The following is an 18,994-nucleotide window of genomic DNA, read 5'->3' as shown; positions in this document are numbered from 1 at the left end:
ACCCCCCCACTTAAGTGCCTAAGAACTGCTCTTTCACAAACCTATGTACAGTAAGTAAGGTACCAATTTTGAATGTAATTTAATTGTGACAGGGAATTGTTTCAGGGGAAAACATTGGTTCTTGAACATACATTATCTTGGATTTATATCAATTCAATAATCATGACACTGGAGGAACTTGCATAAGGTGAACAACCAGTCAATAAAACAGCAATCATGCTCATCCATTACTTTGTCAGAGTGAATAAGGTTTGGGCAGCAGTGGGTTAGGTCAGACGCATACTAATGATCTGTCACAGACACACAAGCAGCTTTGTTTTATTTCTGAGTGACACATGACCAAAAGCACAAACGTTATCAGCTCAAAAACAGATGTTGTAGGCATCACAAGTCAAGGCAAGAAAAATGTATTGACATGATAGATTGTCTTAGCTCATAAGCAAAAAACAGCTGGCCAACACTGTCGTATTTACAGTTAGACATGACCTCTATAAGCTGTATTTCCATCACAGAAACAAGTTGCCGTTGTACTGTAGCACGTAAAGCAATATAAACAATAGCCTTTCCTTCAGTCCCTGATTGTCCACAATACTTGCATGCCCCATATTGAGTGAAAAGTGTTTGTAACACATTGAGAAACATAAACGTTGGAGTTGTTTGATGCTCTACAGTTGGCCGGCCAATGGTTTGGTATTCTTCAGTAGTTCAGAGGCTGACAGTCTCTCCCCAGAGCTTGGTTTATTGCTCCTCCTCCTCTGCAGAAAAGCCATGAAGTTGTCATTTTTGGAGGTTGACTTCTGGACATCCCTCTGGATGCCTTTACTGGGGGATCCGTAACCCTGCCTGCTCCCCGCGCTGTCAGCTGTTTCTTTACCACCCAGGAGTTTCTTCTTTGACCTTTACAAAACCAGGGAGTCCAGAAAGTAGGCATATTTAATACACTTGTGATGAAGACAAGACCTTTGAGAAACAACTTAAAGATGAAATATTTCTGACAATATACTTTTTTGGAAAGTGTGTTAATGCTTGTTTATTTGTTGGATGGAATTATTTAACTAATTTAGTGTGCATGAAAATGGACAGGTCCCGTTACTTACGTAACGCGGGTAGTTTGTTTTGTGTGTCGTGACTATTCTATTTTGGGGGAAAGTAAGTCCCATTACCTGTGTATGATGGTGAATAGGTCCTCAGTAGTTGGTTGTGAGGAGTTGTGGTCAAACACTTCCTCCTCCTGCTCGCTGAGGCATAGTGTTCTCATCTGAGGCATTGTCTTCCTCTCTTCACTGTTCTCATCTAGGAAAAAATAGAACACTATCATTTCCATTTGGGATGAAAATACTTTAGTTCAAGAGCTAACTCGTGCCATATACATATTATGCGTACACGTTGATTCAATTTTAACAACATACAATAAAGAATGTTACAGATGATGGTTACAGATGTTACAGACTGCATGCAGAGAGTTCAAAACAGTGTGAGTGAGTTCTTCTTATAAAATTGAAGAATACCGTCTCTTATCCTGTGATGGTTGCAATCTTGTCCAGTAAAGTCTATGTCTCTGTAAACACTGGCAGGAGGCTGGTAAGCACTGGCAGGAGGCTGGTAAGCACTGGCAGGAGGCTGGTAAGCACTGGCAGGAGGCTGGTAAGCACTGGCAGGAGGCTGGTAAGCGCTGGCAGGAAACTGATAACCACTGGCAGGAACCTGGTAACCAGTGGTAGGAGGCTGGTATGAACTGGCAGGAACCTGGTAACCAGTGGTAGGAGGCTGGTATGCACTGGCAGGAACCTGGTAAGCACCACTGAGCCCAGACCAGACATGGCTCCTGGTGCTCTCCTGTCCCAGTGAGCTGATAGATGGCATGAAGAGGACATCAGGTTTCTTTGCGACTGGAGGGGGAACCAACTTCTTCTTCCTATCTAATTCAGCTTGACGAGATGTGGTGCTGGTGGGAGAGGTCCTTCTCACGTCCCTGGTCTCTGAATGGTAGGAGGCGGGTGGTGGGTGTGAGTCAGTCACTTCATACTGTTGCTTGTCTACAGCTTGCTGCCTCTGAAACATAACCCCATCACTGGCAACACAAGGAGGCTGGTGCGACCTCTTAGGCTTCGCTCTTCTTTCCACCATAAACATATTCCCTTGGCTCTCTCTTGGTGAGGCTGGAAGGGTCTCTGAGAACTGTGTAGAGACTGAGGAGGACTTTACCATATGTATCGGTGGCCATTTATGTGCAGGTGGCTTAGCAGCAACAGGTGGTTTAGCTTTAGGACTGTGGTGGACCAGTGGGCAGCTCTCCAGCTCCTGTTCCTGTTCCTGCTCCTCCTCCCTGATGACTTCAGGTGAGCCCTCCAGGCCTTTGTCAGAGTCTGAGCTGCTGACGGAACGTAAACGCACATTGCTGAGATCCTCCTGGGTCACCACAGGCATCACCATCATGCTGGAGCTCAGCCTCTGTCTGGGTCTGGTAGTGCCAGAGGACTCGGAGTGACGCCGGGTGGCTTTGGATTTGACCGACGTCGGGTCAGGGAGAGGGACGACCCCTGGCAACTCCAGGGACAGCCGCAGCCTGCTGGTCCTGGCTCTGGGGGAGGTGGGTGAGGTGGAGGACTTGGGCCGCATCCTGCAGCCCAGGGGGGAGGGTCCAGTGATGGAAGACATGAGGATAGGAGGGGGAGAAGTCTCACACTGAGAGTTGGACTGGTCACTGGAAGGGGAGTCTGGGGCAGGTGGTTGGAAGGGGGACTGTTTACAAATTAGAGACGGAGGGTGTCGCAAGGGGGGAGGGGGTCTGACTGATTCTGACCTGCTGGGGGCTTTTTTGTCCTCATTTCCAGTAATACCCATAGCAGGACCTGAGCTTGACATGGAAGAACAGCGGTCAGTAGATCTTACTTCACCTAGCTGCCCATTGTTGTTGACTGGTGGCCCAACCAGAGCCTGTACAGGCTGAGCAGGGGACTGCTCCAGGCCCAGCTCCTCCTCTGTCCTGGGTGTGGAGATGAGGATGAGGTCAGGCAGGAAGGAGTCCTGGGTAGCTGTGTCCCTGTCCATGTAGAGGCTCTTGGTCCTGTTGTCTCTGAGCTGGGAGGCGGAGTCTCTCCTGAGGGACACGCTACGGGTTGGTGGCGCCGGCCTCCTCTTCGTCTTCCTCAGGATGATGCTGCGGGACCGCGACCGTGGACCACCGTGATCAGGGGAGACGTCTGGGCTCAACGGAGAGGCGTCGCCTCTGCTAATGTCCTCTGAGCTGTTGTCAGGGCATCGGTGGTCGTAGCTGTCACATCTGTTTCTGGAAGGGATTGAGTTTGAGGCAGTGGCTGCGGAGAAGGAGCGTCTGCGAAACTCAGGGTTGTGTGCTGGCAGGGCCGTCTCCTCATTTTTAATGGGGTTGACTATATAACACTCCCTTTCACCTCTTCTACTGGCAGTGTTAGCCATGGCAGACAACCCAGTTGAGGTTGAGGCGTGGGGGCCAACCTGCTGGAACTGGGAGGTCACAGAGGCTTCTGGGGGGTGGCATATCTTGGCAGCATGCTGGCATGGGGACTTGACCACGTCAGGACAAGGGGACATCATGATGGTTGGTTGGTATGATGTGTTGTCCCAGTTGGGGGAGAAGGTGGAGCCTTTGGGCCCCTTCCAGGCCTGACTGGTACACATCAGGGCCCTGTGCTCCATGACATCAGAGACAGGCCTGAGACACCAAGCAGATCTCTGGCGGTTTGGCTGAGTAGAGATGGGTCCTCTTTAGAGAACAGAGTTTCACAATTCATTCAGCTAGATGTTACCTAAGGGGATGAGAAGAGAGTAGAAGCAAGTTGTGTGAGTGACAGCACAGTGGGGTGTTTGTCTTGGTTTCAGAAATAAAACCAATATAGGCAATTCTGTCTTTTGTTCATTTCCCTTTTTAATCAAACCATAGTCCTTTGAGTATGTGGATACTGTATGTAAAGAGAGAAAGAGAGTGAGAGTGGGAGAGGGCGAGAGGGACGTGGCTAGAGAGAAGGAAGAACTTCAGAATATATCTCTGCCTATCTTGGTCTTGTGCTTGATAAAGGAAGAGTGGGTGTTTACCATGGCAACTGCTACCTGGTCATCCAGATACAGATCACAAAAACACTTATTTTAACCCCAGATTAGATCAACACTGCATGATGCCTGGTTTGTCGCCATCTACACTGAATGGGATGAACAAACTATTGAAGAATAATTGACAGATTGGAAAAGCTATTCCAGTGATCATGCCAAAAAAATCCATGGCCATTGATAAAAGGGAAAGGTTGTGTCCAGGAAGAAATGAACATTTTGATGTTAGATTGACATAAAAAATTAGATCAATTAAGAGGAATAAAGAGATGGTAAATGCATCATTTTTGTATTGTAGTAATAGTTTCAGGGCTAGTATGATGAATGTGGCTTTGAGATCTACACATCCAATGATGGAAGACTTGCTTAAGTCTCAACACAGTCAGAGAGAGTGTGAATGAAATTAGCCAATGAAGACGGTCAATGCTGTTTCTTGGGAAAATGCTCCTCTTTCATTGTTGGAGAGGGCACCTGCTATTGGGATAATTAGTGGGATGCAGACTGTTGCATACAGCTGCTCATGGAATCCTCCCTCTTTCATTCCTGGACTAAACCTGTAGTTGTTATGAATTTCCTTCATTCCTTTCATTCCAAAATCCCTTTTTCCTTCCATTTTCATTTCCGCTCTATCACCTGCTTTCTCTCTTGACAACTCTCTGAACAACATATTCTGCCTTAAAGAATACCATTTTTAACACTTCTTCTAAATGGTGTGTGTGGGTTATGATGTCGTCAAAGAGTGTGTTTTTGCATGGGTCAAGTTGCCATTTAGATATGCTGCACACTCCACCACTGACAGTCAAAGGAGAGTTTTCTCTGCATTCATCAGCATAACAAACACCACAGCCTTTGGGTTCCCTGGATGAAGAAATGATCAGTCCTATTCCCTTTCCTTTAACAAAACAGATGTTATATACATACACACACACAAAAAGAACATACACTTCGCTTGCACTCACACACATGCATGCACACATTCATACACACACATGCTTGCACACACAGATGCACGCACCCACATATGCATGCATGCATGCAGACACACACCCTCTCACAACGCACACACACACATATATATATACACACACACACACACACACACACACACACACACACACAATAACAATAATGCTTAAAATAGAGGGCTTGCTGACATAGTCATGTCCATGTTCTACCTTTCCAGATAGATGGCTAGAGACAGAGAGATAGAGAGAGAGAGAGACAGATAGACAGAGATAGAGATAGAGAGAGACAGATAGACAGAGATAGAGAGAGAGAGACAGAGAGAGACAGAGATAGAGAGAGAGAGACAGAGAGATAGAGAGAGAGAGAGACAGATAGACAGAGATAGAGAGAGAGAGAGAGATATAGAGAGAGAGACAGAGATAGAGAGAGAGAGACAGAGATAGACAGAGAGAGAGACGTGCACATACTGTAGCGTGACAGAGACCCTCGACTTCCTTGAATAAATAGATACTAATTTGAACAATAAAAATGAAAACATTTCACATAAACCACACAACCATATCTGCATGACTACATACATGAAGTCAAAATGAATACATGACAGAATGAAGAGACATCAATGGCATACTGTCATCTCAACCTTCCTGTAAAACAGAGCCTGATTAATGAGTCCATAAACCCCATCCAAAGCCCTGTGTTGTCCCCCTCCTACCTCACAGCTGGCTCAGGAGATAGAGCTGTGGCTTCCAATGCAGCACTCCTACATCCACTCTACAGTCTGCTCCTACGGCCCAATACATTCACATGCTGTTGCCATGACAATGGGAAGTGGGCTGCTACTTGCTCTGAGTTTGTTGGATGCTGAGAGAGAGAGAGAGAGAGAGAGAGAGAGAGAGAGAGAGAGAGAGAGAGAGAGAGAGAGAGAGAGAGAGAGAGAGAGAGAGAGAGAGAGGAGAGAGAGAGAGGAGAGAGAGAGAGAGAGAGAGAGAGAGAGAGAGAGAGAGAGAGAGAGAGGGGAGAACAGAGGATGGACATCAAAATAGTTTTCTGATGGCGTGTGGAGCATATTTGCCTCTAAGGGACAACGAGAGTATTGAATAGTTTCAAAGAGACTGGAACATCAAAATAGTTCCATAGCCCCTACAGTTGCATCATGACAAGAGCTGACTTGATATTCCTGGCATGCCTTGGATGGTTTACATTGAGGAGTATAGATATATCTGGGCTAGACAATCTGGACCCTTTCTTTCTAAAACTAGCCGCCGAAATTGTCGCAACCCCTATTACTAGCCTGTTCAACCTCTCTTTCGTAACGTCTGAGATCCCCAGAGATTGGAAAGCTGCCGCGGTCATCCCCCTCTTCAAAGGGGGTGACACTCTAGATCCAAACTGTTACAGACCCATATCCATCCTGCCCTGCCTTTCAAAAGTTTTTGAAAGCCAAGTCAACAAACAGATCACCGACCATTTCGAATCCCACCGTACCTTCTCCGCTATGCAATCCGGTTTCCGAGCTGGTCATGGGTGCACTTCAGCCATGCTCAAGGTCCTAAACGATATTATAACCGCGATCGATAATAGACAGTACTGTGCAGCCGTTTTCATTGACCTGGCCAAGGCTTTCGACTCTGTCAACCACCGCATTCTTATTGGCAGACTAAATAGCCTTGGTTTCTCAAATGACTGCCTCGCCTGGTTCACCAACTACTTCTCAGATAGAGTTCAATGTGTCAAATCGGAGGGCCTGTTGTCTGGACCTATGGCAGTCTCTATGGGGGTGCCACAGGGTTCAATTCTTGGGCCGACTCTTTTCTCTGTGTATATCAATGACGTCGCTCTTGCTGCTGGTGACTCTCAGATCCACCTCTATGCAGACGACACCATTTTGTATACATCTGGCCCTTCATTGGACACTGTGTTAACAAACCTCCAAACGAGCTTCAATGCCATACAACACTCCTTCAGTAGCCTCCAACTGCTCTTAAACACTAGTAAAACTAAATGCATGCTCTTCAACCGAACGCTGCTTGCACCCGCCCACCCGACTAGAATCACTACTCTCGACGGGTCTGACCTAGAGTATGTGGACAACTACAAATATCTAGGTGTCTGGTTAGACTGTAAACTCTCCTTCCAGACTCACATTAAGAATCTCCAATCCAAAGTTAAATCTATAATTAGTTTCCTATTTCGCAACAAAGCCTCCTTCACTCATGCTGCCAAACATGCCCTCGTAAAACTGACTATCCTACCGATCCTTGACTTCGGCGATGTCATTTACAAAATAGCCTCCAACACTCTACTCAGCAAATTGGATGTAGTCTATCACAGTGCCATCCGTTTTGTCTCCAAAGCCCCATATACTACCCACCACTGTGACCTGTACGCTCTTGTTGGCTGGTCCTCACTACATATTCGTCGCCAAACCCACTGGCTCCAGGCCATCTATAAATCACTGCTAGGCAAATCCCCGCCTTATCTTAGCTCATTGGTCACCTTAGCAACACCCACCCGTAGTCTGCGCTCCAGCAGGTATATCTCACTGGTCATCCCCAAAGCCAACACCTCCTTTGGCCGCCATTCCTTCCAGTTCTCTGCTGCCAATGACTGGAACAAATTGCAAAAATCTCTGAAGCTGGAGACACTTATCTCCCTCACTAACTTTAAGCATCAGTTGTCAGAGCACCTTACCGATCACTGCACCTGTACACAGCCCATCTGAAATTAGCCCGCCCAACTACCTCATCCCTATATTGTTATTTATTTTGCTCATTTGTACCCCAGTATCTCTATTTGCACATCATCTCTTGCACATCTATCATTCCAGTGTTAATACTAATTGTAATTATTTTGCACTATAGCCTATTTATTGCCTTACCTCCATAACTTGCTACATTTGCACACACTGTATATATATTTATTTCTGTTGTATTTTTGACTTTGTTTTGTTTTACCCCATATGTAACTCTGTGTTGTTGTTTTTATCGCACTGCTTTGCTTTATCTTGGCCAGGTCGCAGTTGTAAATGAGAACTTGTTCTCAACTGGTTTACCTGGTTAAATAAAGGTGAAATAAAATACAAATATATCAATTTCTACTTTACAACCAAGTCATTCACAGCTGTTTTGCTACATTGGCTTTTCCAGATGGACGTGTTCAACTCCATCAACTTCTTTGTAAATAAAAGCATGAACTTGAGACAATTTGAGTAAATGTCTTACAATCACCTCAATACCGTTTATCTCAATGGGTGTGTTCACAAGATCATACCAGAGGTGGCTGCTTGCTCGGAACATCCCTTTAGATGCTTTAGAAAGATACAGTGCCTCCTGAAATAATTCAGACCTCTTGACTTTTTCTACATTTTGTTACAGCCTTATTCTAAAATTGATTTTTTTTTAAAATAATTTCAGCAATCTACACACAATACCCCATAATGACAAAGAAAAAACAGTTTTTTAGAAATATTTGCAAATGTATAAAAAATAAAAAAGAGAAATACCTTATTTACATAAGTATTCAGACCCTTTGCTATGAGACTCGAAATTGAGGTCAGGTGCATCCTGTTTCCATTCATCATCCTTGAGATGTTTCTACAACTTGATTGGAGTCCACCTCTGGTATATTCAATTGATTGGACATGATTTGAAAAGGCACACTCCTGTCTACATAAGGTCCCACAGTTGACAGTGCATGTCAGAGCAAAAACCAAGCCATGAGGTCGAAGAAATTGTCCGTAGAGCTCCGAGACAGGATTGTGTCCAGGCACAGATCTGGGGAGGGTACCAAAACATTTCTGGAGCATTGAAGGTCCCCAAGAACACAGTGGCCTCCATCATTCTTAAATGGAAGGAGTTTGGAACCACCAAGACTCTTCCTAGAGCTGGCCGCCCGGCCAAACTGATCAATCGGGGGAGAAGGGCCTTGGTCAGGGAGGTGACCAAGAACCCGATGGTCACTCTGACAGAGCACTAGAGTTCCTCTGTGGAGATAGGAGAACCTTCCAGAAGGACAACCATCTCTGCAGCACTCCACCAATCAGGCCTTTATGGTAGAGTGGCCAGACAGAAGCAACTCCTCAGTAAAAGGCACATGACAGCTCGCTTTGAGTTTGCCAAAAGGCACCTAAAGACTCACAGACCATGAGAAATAAGATTATCTGGTCTGATGAAACCAAGATTGAACTCTTTGGCCTGAATGCCGCCAAGCATCACGTCTGGAAGAAACCTGGCACCACCCCTACGGTGAAGCATGGTGGTGGCAGCATCATGCGGTGGGGATGTTTTTCAGTGGCAGAGACTGTCAGGATCGAGGCAAAGATGAACGGAGCAAAGTACAGAGAGATCCTTGACTTAGGACCTCAGACTGGGGTGAAGGTTTACCTTCCAACAGGACAACGACCCTAAGCACAAAGCCAAGACAACGCAGAAGTGGCTTCGGGACAAGTCTCTGAATGTCCTTGAGTGGCCCAGCCAGAGCCTGGACTTGAACCCGATCTAACATCTCTGGAGAGACCTGAAAATAGCTGTGCGGCGACACTCCCCATCCAACCTGACAGAGCTTGAGAGGATCTGCAGAGAAGAATGGGAGAAACTCCCCAAATACAGGTGTGCCACGCTTGTAGCGTCATACCCAAGAAGACTCATTTTTTAATTTTTAATAAATTAGCAAACATTTCTAAAAAAAACTGTTATTGCTTTGTCATTATGGGGTATGAGGTTGATGAGGGGAAAAAACAATTGAATCAATTTTATAATAAGGCTGTAACGTATCAAAATGTGGGAAAAGTTAATTTTAATTTAATTTAAAAAGTCAAGGGGTCTGAATACTTTCCGAAGTATGTCTAAATAAATAATCCTGAAACTAACAATCAAAAAGCGTCTAGCCATACAGTCATAACAAAATGTCTGATGCACGGTGTAGCAGATGTTGACAGTAACAACTGAGACGAAAGATGACAGAGCTGAGAAAGAGAAATTGGCTCCACCCTCTTCTTCTAATGTTGAGACAGAGCTGTGGACCAATGTTTCACAACATCTGGGAAACATTGTCTGCACATGATGGGGATAGAAGCACATTCATTTATGTAACCTGAGTTTTTCTGCTAACTGCAACAGTTCAACACGTACTGTACGTTGCCATAGATAGACTACTGTGTGGTCCGCTTAAGCAATAGTGCATGAGGAGGTGTGGTATATGGCCAATATACCACGGCTAAGGGCTGTTCTTATGCACGACACATCGCGGAGTGCCTGGATACAGCCCTTAGCTGTGGTATATTGGCCATATACCACAAACCTCCGAGATGCCTTATTGCTATTATAAACTAGTTGCCAACGTAATTAGAGCAGTAAAAATAAATGTTTTGTCATACCCGTGGTATACGGTCTGATATACCACGGCTGTCAGCCAATCAGCATTCAGTCCTCGAACCACCCAGTTTATAAATCTGAATATAGCTTTGTTACATGTAGGCCTTCATGACTTTGGTGGGACTACTGAAGGTGAATAAAATACAACATACAGTTCACGAACTGTACCAAGACGGCTTTGCTGTGCCAATTGTGTCAGAGTCAATGTGAACCCTTCAGAATAAAAGGCTGTGGTTTATTCAAGCAAGCTTGGATTCTTTCCCCAGAGTAAACTCAGATGAAGAATGTATTTCTAATACCATGCAGACATGACCTAATACATTTGATCTTTATCTTTATTGATTTACTGAATTATGTTACGAAAAGTAAATGTAGCAAAGGAATCATTGTACTTGCCAGTATGAAAATGTATGCACTCACTAACTGTAAGTCACTCTGGATAAGAGCGTCTGCTAAATGACTAAAATGTAAATGTACTTTTGGAAATACTGGACACTTAACTTGTTACCTGTCATCTTCATGCCATATTAGTGGCCCTTAGTTGATAGATTGTAAAGAGCTCAAAACTGAGACTTTATTGATAGGTCATTAATTCACCATTCCATACTAATGTTATCCACAGAACCCTCTCAACCTGATAGGCCAAGACCTACATATAGAAACTAAATCACTTACCTCTTTACCTGCAAGGAAGGAGCTCATGAATTAATAATAATAATAATTTGGGAATATTTCAATTTAACTGATAATAACCAGCCTCCTCCAAGCTACTCAATGAAATGGTGAGTTGTCTCTCTAGACCTGACTCTTGTCACCCACGTCCCAATATGACCCAATGTTCCGCAAATGTAACTTCTAAATCAGCCCCTCCCTTAGAACACAGGAAGTGGCTGTGTACTAGGCGTTGGGACAGGAAACATGGGGAGGGGAGTGATTAGGGCTGGGGCTGCTTCCATCGGGGTCAAGTGTTCAGTGAAGGGTGAGAACCATCTAATATACGCTACTATTTCCACACCCCTTGCTTCCTTATAGGCAGACCATGCTCACACGCCCTCCTCTCTGTAGTGGAACTCATACTAGAAGGCCATTCCTGAAGTTGATCAGACTTCTTACATGATCATGGGGATATATGGAGGGAGGGTGTAAAACATTACTGGTGAAAGTTAATTGGTCTTAATAATCCCAGTAAAAGAAACAAACTCTGCATAGTCAAAACTCAATTTAGGGTCAATTTGTTTTTGACAGGCAGGTCAGCAAGTTTACGTGTATTGTAACCAGCTAGCAAGTTACTTTAATCACCAGTGGCAGGGTGAAACTTCCAAAAGATTTCACAGCTGCCTTACTGATCACATTTGTTTCACCCCCCCCCCTTTAAAGTCTTATACTGCCTCCTGCAGGTTCCTGGATAAAACAGTTGTCTACTCATAATGGTATCACTTTGTGCCGACGTCAAGGGAGGAATGTGCTTTGAACTTAAAATAAGCTCAATCAGATGCTGGAACCATTCTCATCAACGGAGGTCAGTAAAATGCAAGGTAACTCTTAGGATCCTTGTGTGAATATATTATCTGCCACCTAATTAAAATCTAGTTGGAAATAATACCAGTTCTTAGCTTACAAAAACATACATAAAATACATAAACGCGAAACACCTAATGGGATTGAGTATTTTTTTCTGAAATTCTATGCTGTGTCACCCTCTTCTACAAGCTCTGAATCACACATCGAATGAAGAATGGAGTGGGAGCACTTGACGTCAGTTGGAGAATCATCCACAGGACCAATAGGATAGTAACAAGCAAGAGTCAATGCCAGCGAATTGCCAACATCATTAGCGGTGTGTCAACCAAGTCTTAACGTCCTCCTGCGATAAATCGATTTGTTACAATAACGGTAAAAGAAAACAGAGGGGTTATATTATACATCGGCGCCGGCGGTTACCGGTTATAGTCTTCACCCGCGCGCCCAATGTCTCCATCTTCCCTGTGAACAGCTGTCAAGGAATGCATATGGGGAGACCTCAACAAGCCATCTCAACATCACTTGACTGAGGCATAGTGACACGCATGGATGCACTGGTTAGTGATCAGTTTATATATCTATATATTATGTCCGTGTTTAAATTATAGACAAGAGAGAAACCTTTTCTCACAAAAATGACATCATTTGGTTTTTGACCTTAGAAGTCCTTTATAATCACGCGAGGGGGTAAGCCTACATGTGTGGATTAATAATATGAACTTGCCCTGAGTGGAACAACCCATATCTAATGTATTACTAATCGAAATGACATGATCTAAAATTAGATCAAAGACAACCCATTCATTAACATTTTTACCCTTTCTATAAATTCCTGCTCAAACAGCCAATCCGTGATGTCAATAGTCCCGACAGAGGGGCTCTCATTTGAATTTAACTCTTTGTTGTATGTGCTGGGAGTCAACGGAGGAAATCATAAGTACACTTAACAGCACAGTTTCACTGTTATGATTAGACTAATCAGTGATACTCCGCTAATATCTTTTATGCATAAAAGGCGGCATTTTGGCCATGCATTCACGCCGCAATTTGACGTGCATCTGTCTAATGAGCCAAATGTTTTATTTGGAAATATGTAAGATACACTCTTGAACACAAGTGTCTTTACACTGTACCACTCTGAAATTCTCTATCTGCGCCCCCTCCCCTTCTCTGTCTTTCTCAGTGATGATTCACTCTCTGCCGCAGCTATGAGTAACCAATTCCAGAACACCTCATCCCCAATCTGGAGTGTTCAAGAAGGAGGGAATTCCACGCCACCTCCAACATTCGAGCTGGAGCCGGTGCCTGTCAGCGTGAATCCCTGGGATATAGTATTGTGTGTCACAGGGACCCTCATGTCCTGTGAAAATGCAATCGTGATTGCCTTAATTATTTACACGCCCACCCTGAAAGCGCCCATGTTCGTGTTGATAGGGAGCCTGGCTTTCGCGGACCTACTGGCGGGGCTTGGTTTGATAGTGAATTTCACCATCACCTACATCTTTGATACGGGATTCGCGACGCTGCTATCAGCTGGACTGCTCATCACTGCCTTTTCGGCCTCCGTTCTCAATATCCTGGCAATCACTGTGGATAGATACCTCTCCCTCTACAACGCACTCACTTACCACACGGAACGAACAGTGATTTTTACCATCATCACACTGGTTCTCATTTGGGTGACTAGCATCACTCTGGGCGCGTTACCGATCATGGGTTGGAACTGCCTTAAGGATGAGACTACTTGCAGTATTTGCGCCCCCATTGATAAAAATCACGCCGCCGCACTGGCGGTGACTCTTCTTTTTGTATTCGCACTAATTTTGCAACTATACCTCCAGATTTGCAAGATTGCTTTTCGTCACGCGCAGCAAATCGCCGTGCAGCACCAGTTCATGACTACCTCCCACTCCTCCTCCACCACTAAAGGGGTCTCCACCCTCTCCATTATCCTTGGCACCTTTGCATTGTGCTGGATCCCATTCGCCATGTACTCTCTGGTGGCGGACATCAGATACCCCTCCATCTATACTTACGTCACCGCTCTCCCGGCCATTTGTCACTCTATGATAAACCCCATCATTTATGCTTTCAGAAATCCCGACATACAGAAATCTATGAGATTCGCTTGTTGTTGTGGATGTGCATCTTCCAACTTCCCTCTGCGACCAAGGACACCAAGTGATGTCTAGGCTGTTGTATGTTGGCCTATTGCCTCTAGTGAAGTAGTTACAAGCGCGTCCCAATCTTACTGACTAATCCGAAAACATTTGTGGGTGTTTTGTTTTGCATTTCATGTGTATTGAAAAACGAAGTCTGATGTCCTCTTGTATATTTTACTGAGGATAGCATTAGGATGTCTGCTCTCAAAATATAGCCGTTCAATCTCTCGAAAGTGTATTGGCGGAAGTGTATTGGCCCAGAGCTACCTGTGCAGTATTGATGCGCTTTTATGGAGGTAGTAGCCTTCACTGTAAGAGCGAGGCATCATATTACAACCTTTAGATTATAATTGATGCATCTGTACATGTCATGTGCAGTGACTCGGTGTTGCTCATAAAGTATTCAAAGAAGCCCCTGACTCAATAGGTAAATACCTGTTCTGTGTCAGTACAGTAGGAGTAAGGAAAGTACTCCTAATGTCACAATATTGATTCAATTCATTGGGAATAATGTTCATCAAAGGTTGTTGAATGTTTATTAGAATGATGCCGAAACGTGGTACTCACTTACTGCGTCTCTGCACCTTCAGTATGTTTAAACTGTCCCCTCAGTCTGTCAAATAGTGGGGCAAGTAAAAGTGAGCCAATGTGTGATTTACGCATGGTTTATTGCGAGGGGGAAATGCTGGAGTGAGTGGACAGCTCTATGTACACAAGCGTCATCCGCACAGCCGTTTCAGCACGAAACGTGAGCTATCGCCCCTAATGCACGCAAGAGCTATGTAGCTAATACTGTAAGAGTGGAGAATAACCCTCATTTGTGTGCATTTTGAATTCAAGACAAAAGCAGCAAAATAGTGTCGGCCAAGGTTTTCCAAATGAACGCGCACAGACAGTATCACATATTCCCTGTGTGACGGGGAACTCTACATTTTAAAGTGGGAAACCCCGTACATTCGACACGCGCAACACTACTTCATTATAATGACAATAGCCTACTTGCAATATTTGTATGCATTTAGCCTACCTACACCCTCGGTAGACCTTCCACATCGACATCTGATTGATTTCTGATGTCATAACATATTTTTGTTGCTTGCCCACTAAAAACAAATGGTTCTATATAGTGCCAAATAAGGGGTATTTGGCTTGTAACCATAGCGGATCCTTTTTTTTTGGTGTTTTTTAAAATTATAAATGGAACCTGTATGGTGCTATAAAGAATCTGTTCTTACGGTTCTATAAAGAACCATTAAAAAAGGTTATATAGCACCAAAAAAATGGTTCCGCTATGGTTACAACCCTTTTTGTGGCTATATAGAACCCTTTTTATGGTTCTTCATAGAACCTTTATGGAGAATGGTTCTATAAAGAACCTTTCCCAATCTAAACAGTTCTTTGTAGATCTATTTGAAGAACCATACAGGTTTTTTTTAAATTCTGGTTAGCCATATTGTTAAAATTCCCTAGGTGTTATTATTGTGTTAATTGACAAGTTGAATCAGGTGTGCTAGCTGTGGAACTGCTGGTGTACCTGAGGAAAGAATTGAGAACAACTGAGTTAGACAACAGTTCTCAGTTGACACAAGGCCATAAGTGAGTCTTTCACAAGACACTGTTTCTGGCCATAGTCATATGTAACATGTAATGGCATAACACAACAGATTAGATCAACTAGAATGACGACCACGCCCCAAAATATTCGAATGAGCCGCTGGCCCTACATTTTTATTATCACTAAAAGAGCAATGAACCCTTTTGTGAACTGCAAAGAACCATTGAAGGGCTCAAAGAGTTCTTTGGGTCATTATGGTTCCACATAGAACCATCACCCTTCCCAAAGAACCCTTGAGGAACCCTCTTTTCTCATGTTTTCACAACAAATCAATATTTAGGCCTTGTACACATAGATGTCTGTAGGGTAGTTGTATAGAATGGTTGCAGTGCATCATTTAAGAAAAATATAAATTATGCAAATTGTAGGCTACGGTTTTGTTCTGCTGTAATGGCACTCATTCCAATAGTTGGTAAACACACATTTTCTAATGTCTTAATTGTTTTGCCTTACTTTGTCTCACTGGCAATAATGTATAACTTGTGTGTATAGTGATAAACTGAATGACATGACATGTTGTTTCTCAATAGGATGTGAGCACTATACATAACTAATAGCCCCCTGTCAGTTTATGACTGTGTAGTACAGTAGCTGCATCTCTATGACTTCCGTAATGTATGGTGGACAGTTCAGTACTTGAATGATAATGCAATGTCTGTTGTTTGAGATGTGTGTGGAGAGCCCTTACAGAATGTAGGCTCCTCTACTGCCTATTCACTAGTAGTTCAGCCAAAGAGCTGCTATAAACAATACACAATAATTGGAACCCTCAATTTGATATGCTATGATTTCAGTCAAAGTTGGAGGGAACTCTGCAACTAGAGTCATCACTATTGAATTGAAGGCTGTTTCCTGTGTGCCGCAAAGCTTTGCTTGTGGTAATACTGAATGGAATGTTTGTGTTCAAATGATTGTCCCAAACACTGATCCCCTTGGTCATCAACCTCCACTGTCAGCATTATTTGATTTAGCTATGTCAAGATATAGTATTCTCACAGGGTTTAGAAGTCCATAAGGTCTTATCATATTGATATAAAGCTATATTTTTATATATTTATTGAAATAAATGTATGTAGTTTGTATCTCTCGTTTGTTTTAATCATCAATTATGATTTTGTCTTAAGGAAAACCACTTCAATGTGTCTTGTTCAACTGGTTTAGAAATGTATTCAAGGACTGATTGTTTTCATACCAAAACGATTGCAAAGCTACTGTCAAAGTTGTTTGCTTTCTTAAGATGCTGGGGCACTCTGTGTTGCATGGTTCATTTCTGTTCGAAACACCTCACCATATTGTCACGAGACAGGATTTTAGTTTGGGTTTTTGTAACAAAGGCAATCAACCAAATCTGTAGCAAGGAGACATCCAAACCAGGTGTCTGTGGAAGAGGCCAATAAATGTTTTTGTTTACCACGTGTCTGTTTGGTGTGGGTCACTCAGTGGGGTCCTGGCTCTATGCTCCCTGGGACAGATGGCGGCTCAGTGACCGCTGCCTAGTGTGATGCCACTGCCTTTGAGGGGAGCAGGAAAACAAACAGGATCTAACAACAGCTATCTGTATCTGTCTGGTGTGAAATCTGTCTCGTGGTCCTCTGTAGCTCAGTAGAGCATGGCACTTGCAACGTCAGGATAGTGGGTTTGATTCCCGGGACAAAGCATATGTAAAATGTATGCATGCATGACTGTAAGTACCTTTAGATAAAAGCATCTGCTAAATGGCATTACCATTATTATTATTACTATTATTATTATTATTATTATTATTATTATTATTAGAATAATAAACACTCCACTAATCTCAGTGCTGCTTCACATGGGACCAGAAAGAGATACAGACTCATTTCCAAAATACATTTTACATTTGAGTCATTTAGCAGACGCTCTTATCCAGAGCGACTTACAGTTAGTGAGTGCATACATTTCTCATACTGGCCCCCGTGGGAATCGAACCCACAACCCTGGCGTTGCAAGCACCATGCTCTACCAACTGAGCTACAGGAGGCCTATACTTTACCACTGGAAGGTTCCGGTACCATCCACAAACGTTGGAAAGAAACAATACGCATTAAAAAACAGACAACACAGACTCCTCTATAAATACATTAGCTAGTTTATCATTATACATAGGGTACCACATCCAGTGGGGATTTACTTGTTCTTATTAAAATACCATCCTTAGGATGTGGCTCTACACAATAAATACTGTCATCTCCCTGGCTCACAATGAGCTGTTCCCTCCCATGTTGCGGATCTCATGAGTTCATTTGTCTCTATGACCTTCTGTCATCTCAGATGGCCAGATGGCCTGCGAGGTGGGTGGGGGTCATACTGTACATGCAAAAATAACAACGTACAAATGTCTCTCAGAACCAGTGCATAAATTGGTTATTCATATTCTAGTGATACGGTACAATAGGGTAGTTATATCAGTGCAATAGGTTTGTGATAAACAGTCACAAGAGGATCCAAGACAACAGTAAGGCGTCATAACACTTATTTCATTTTATTAGCTACTCATACGTGCACTATTTTCACTAGGTTTGATCAATGTGATAGATAGATAGTCATTTCATATCTAGATACCCAAATTCATTTTACAAGCAGTGCTACAAAAATCTATACAACAATGAATTGTAAAACACATTAGTAGTTATATAAACATGTCTGAAACATTGCTCTCTCGTCTGCTCCAGTAAAAAATTAGTCAAACTGGACGACAAGCCCACCAGCAATCAACCACTATCTCTTCAGGCCTTGTGAGTCAGAAAATAAAGAAATGAACAGCAAGGCATTGAGATTTCCCTGACACACACACACACACGCACACGCACACGTGCACGCGCACGCACAAGTACAATAGGGAAAATAACCCCCTAAAATAATTGCATGTTAGGGTCTGTCTTACACAGTAGTCATTAGTCAACAAGCAAATCTTCAGCAAATTATGTTCACCAAAAACGACAAGTGATGTTACACTCTGCCAGTTAGGGTATCAATACTGAACCACAACACTGTAGACAAGTAAATCAAAGGGACGTCCCTCAGATAACAAGAAGTTGTGTTGATGACACGGTTTTGGCTACACTACCATATGTCCAAAAAGTATCAACCAACCTGATATACACTTGATGTGGCATCTTCTTCATATGCACAGTAGAACCAGAGCAGAAGACTAAATAATACTTTTCAATAAATACATATTTAAGTGCATTAAGTTAGAGATGAGACTAGTTGAAAGAACGCCCTAGCATCTTACTGTCTGGCTCATTTAC

At 43.4% G+C, this 18,994-nt stretch overlaps 2 protein-coding genes across 3 annotated transcripts; one reads left to right on the top strand and one right to left on the bottom strand.

Moving 5' to 3' along the window:
* Nucleotides 1–62: 62 nt before the first annotated feature.
* On the bottom strand, nucleotides 63–11,232 carry LOC121542124 (NHS-like protein 2). 2 transcript variants are annotated; one of them, XM_041851600.2, is made up of 5 exons: nucleotides 11,100–11,232; nucleotides 5,765–5,913; nucleotides 1,509–3,788; nucleotides 1,164–1,293; nucleotides 63–897 (listed from the first exon to the last, which is right to left on the bottom strand). In XM_041851600.2, exons 3-5 carry the CDS (start codon nucleotides 3,676–3,678, stop codon nucleotides 666–668), a joined length of 2,532 nt encoding a protein of 843 aa, XP_041707534.1. In that variant the 5' UTR covers nucleotides 3,679–3,788; nucleotides 5,765–5,913; nucleotides 11,100–11,232; the 3' UTR covers nucleotides 63–665. The 2 variants fall into 2 exon arrangements, with proteins under 2 accessions (XP_041707534.1, XP_041707535.1); XM_041851601.2 differs by lacking the exons at nucleotides 5,765–5,913; nucleotides 11,100–11,232 and having other exon boundaries at nucleotides 1,509–5,063.
* Nucleotides 11,233–12,155: 923 nt separating this feature from the next.
* Nucleotides 12,156–15,268, top strand: LOC121542123 (G-protein coupled receptor 12). The gene is made up of 2 exons (XM_041851599.2): nucleotides 12,156–12,502; nucleotides 13,129–15,268. Exons 1-2 carry the CDS (start codon nucleotides 12,495–12,497, stop codon nucleotides 14,135–14,137), a joined length of 1,017 nt encoding a protein of 338 aa, XP_041707533.1. The 5' UTR covers nucleotides 12,156–12,494; the 3' UTR covers nucleotides 14,138–15,268.
* Nucleotides 15,269–18,994: the final 3,726 nt, after the last annotated feature.

The sequence above is a fragment of the Coregonus clupeaformis genome, chromosome 27, assembly GCF_020615455.1.
Source record: "Coregonus clupeaformis isolate EN_2021a chromosome 27, ASM2061545v1, whole genome shotgun sequence".
NCBI classification, from domain to species: Eukaryota; Metazoa; Chordata; class Actinopteri; order Salmoniformes; family Salmonidae; genus Coregonus; species Coregonus clupeaformis.
The sequence above is the reverse complement of the archived record's forward strand: the minus strand, read 5'-3'. Positions and strand labels throughout refer to the sequence as shown.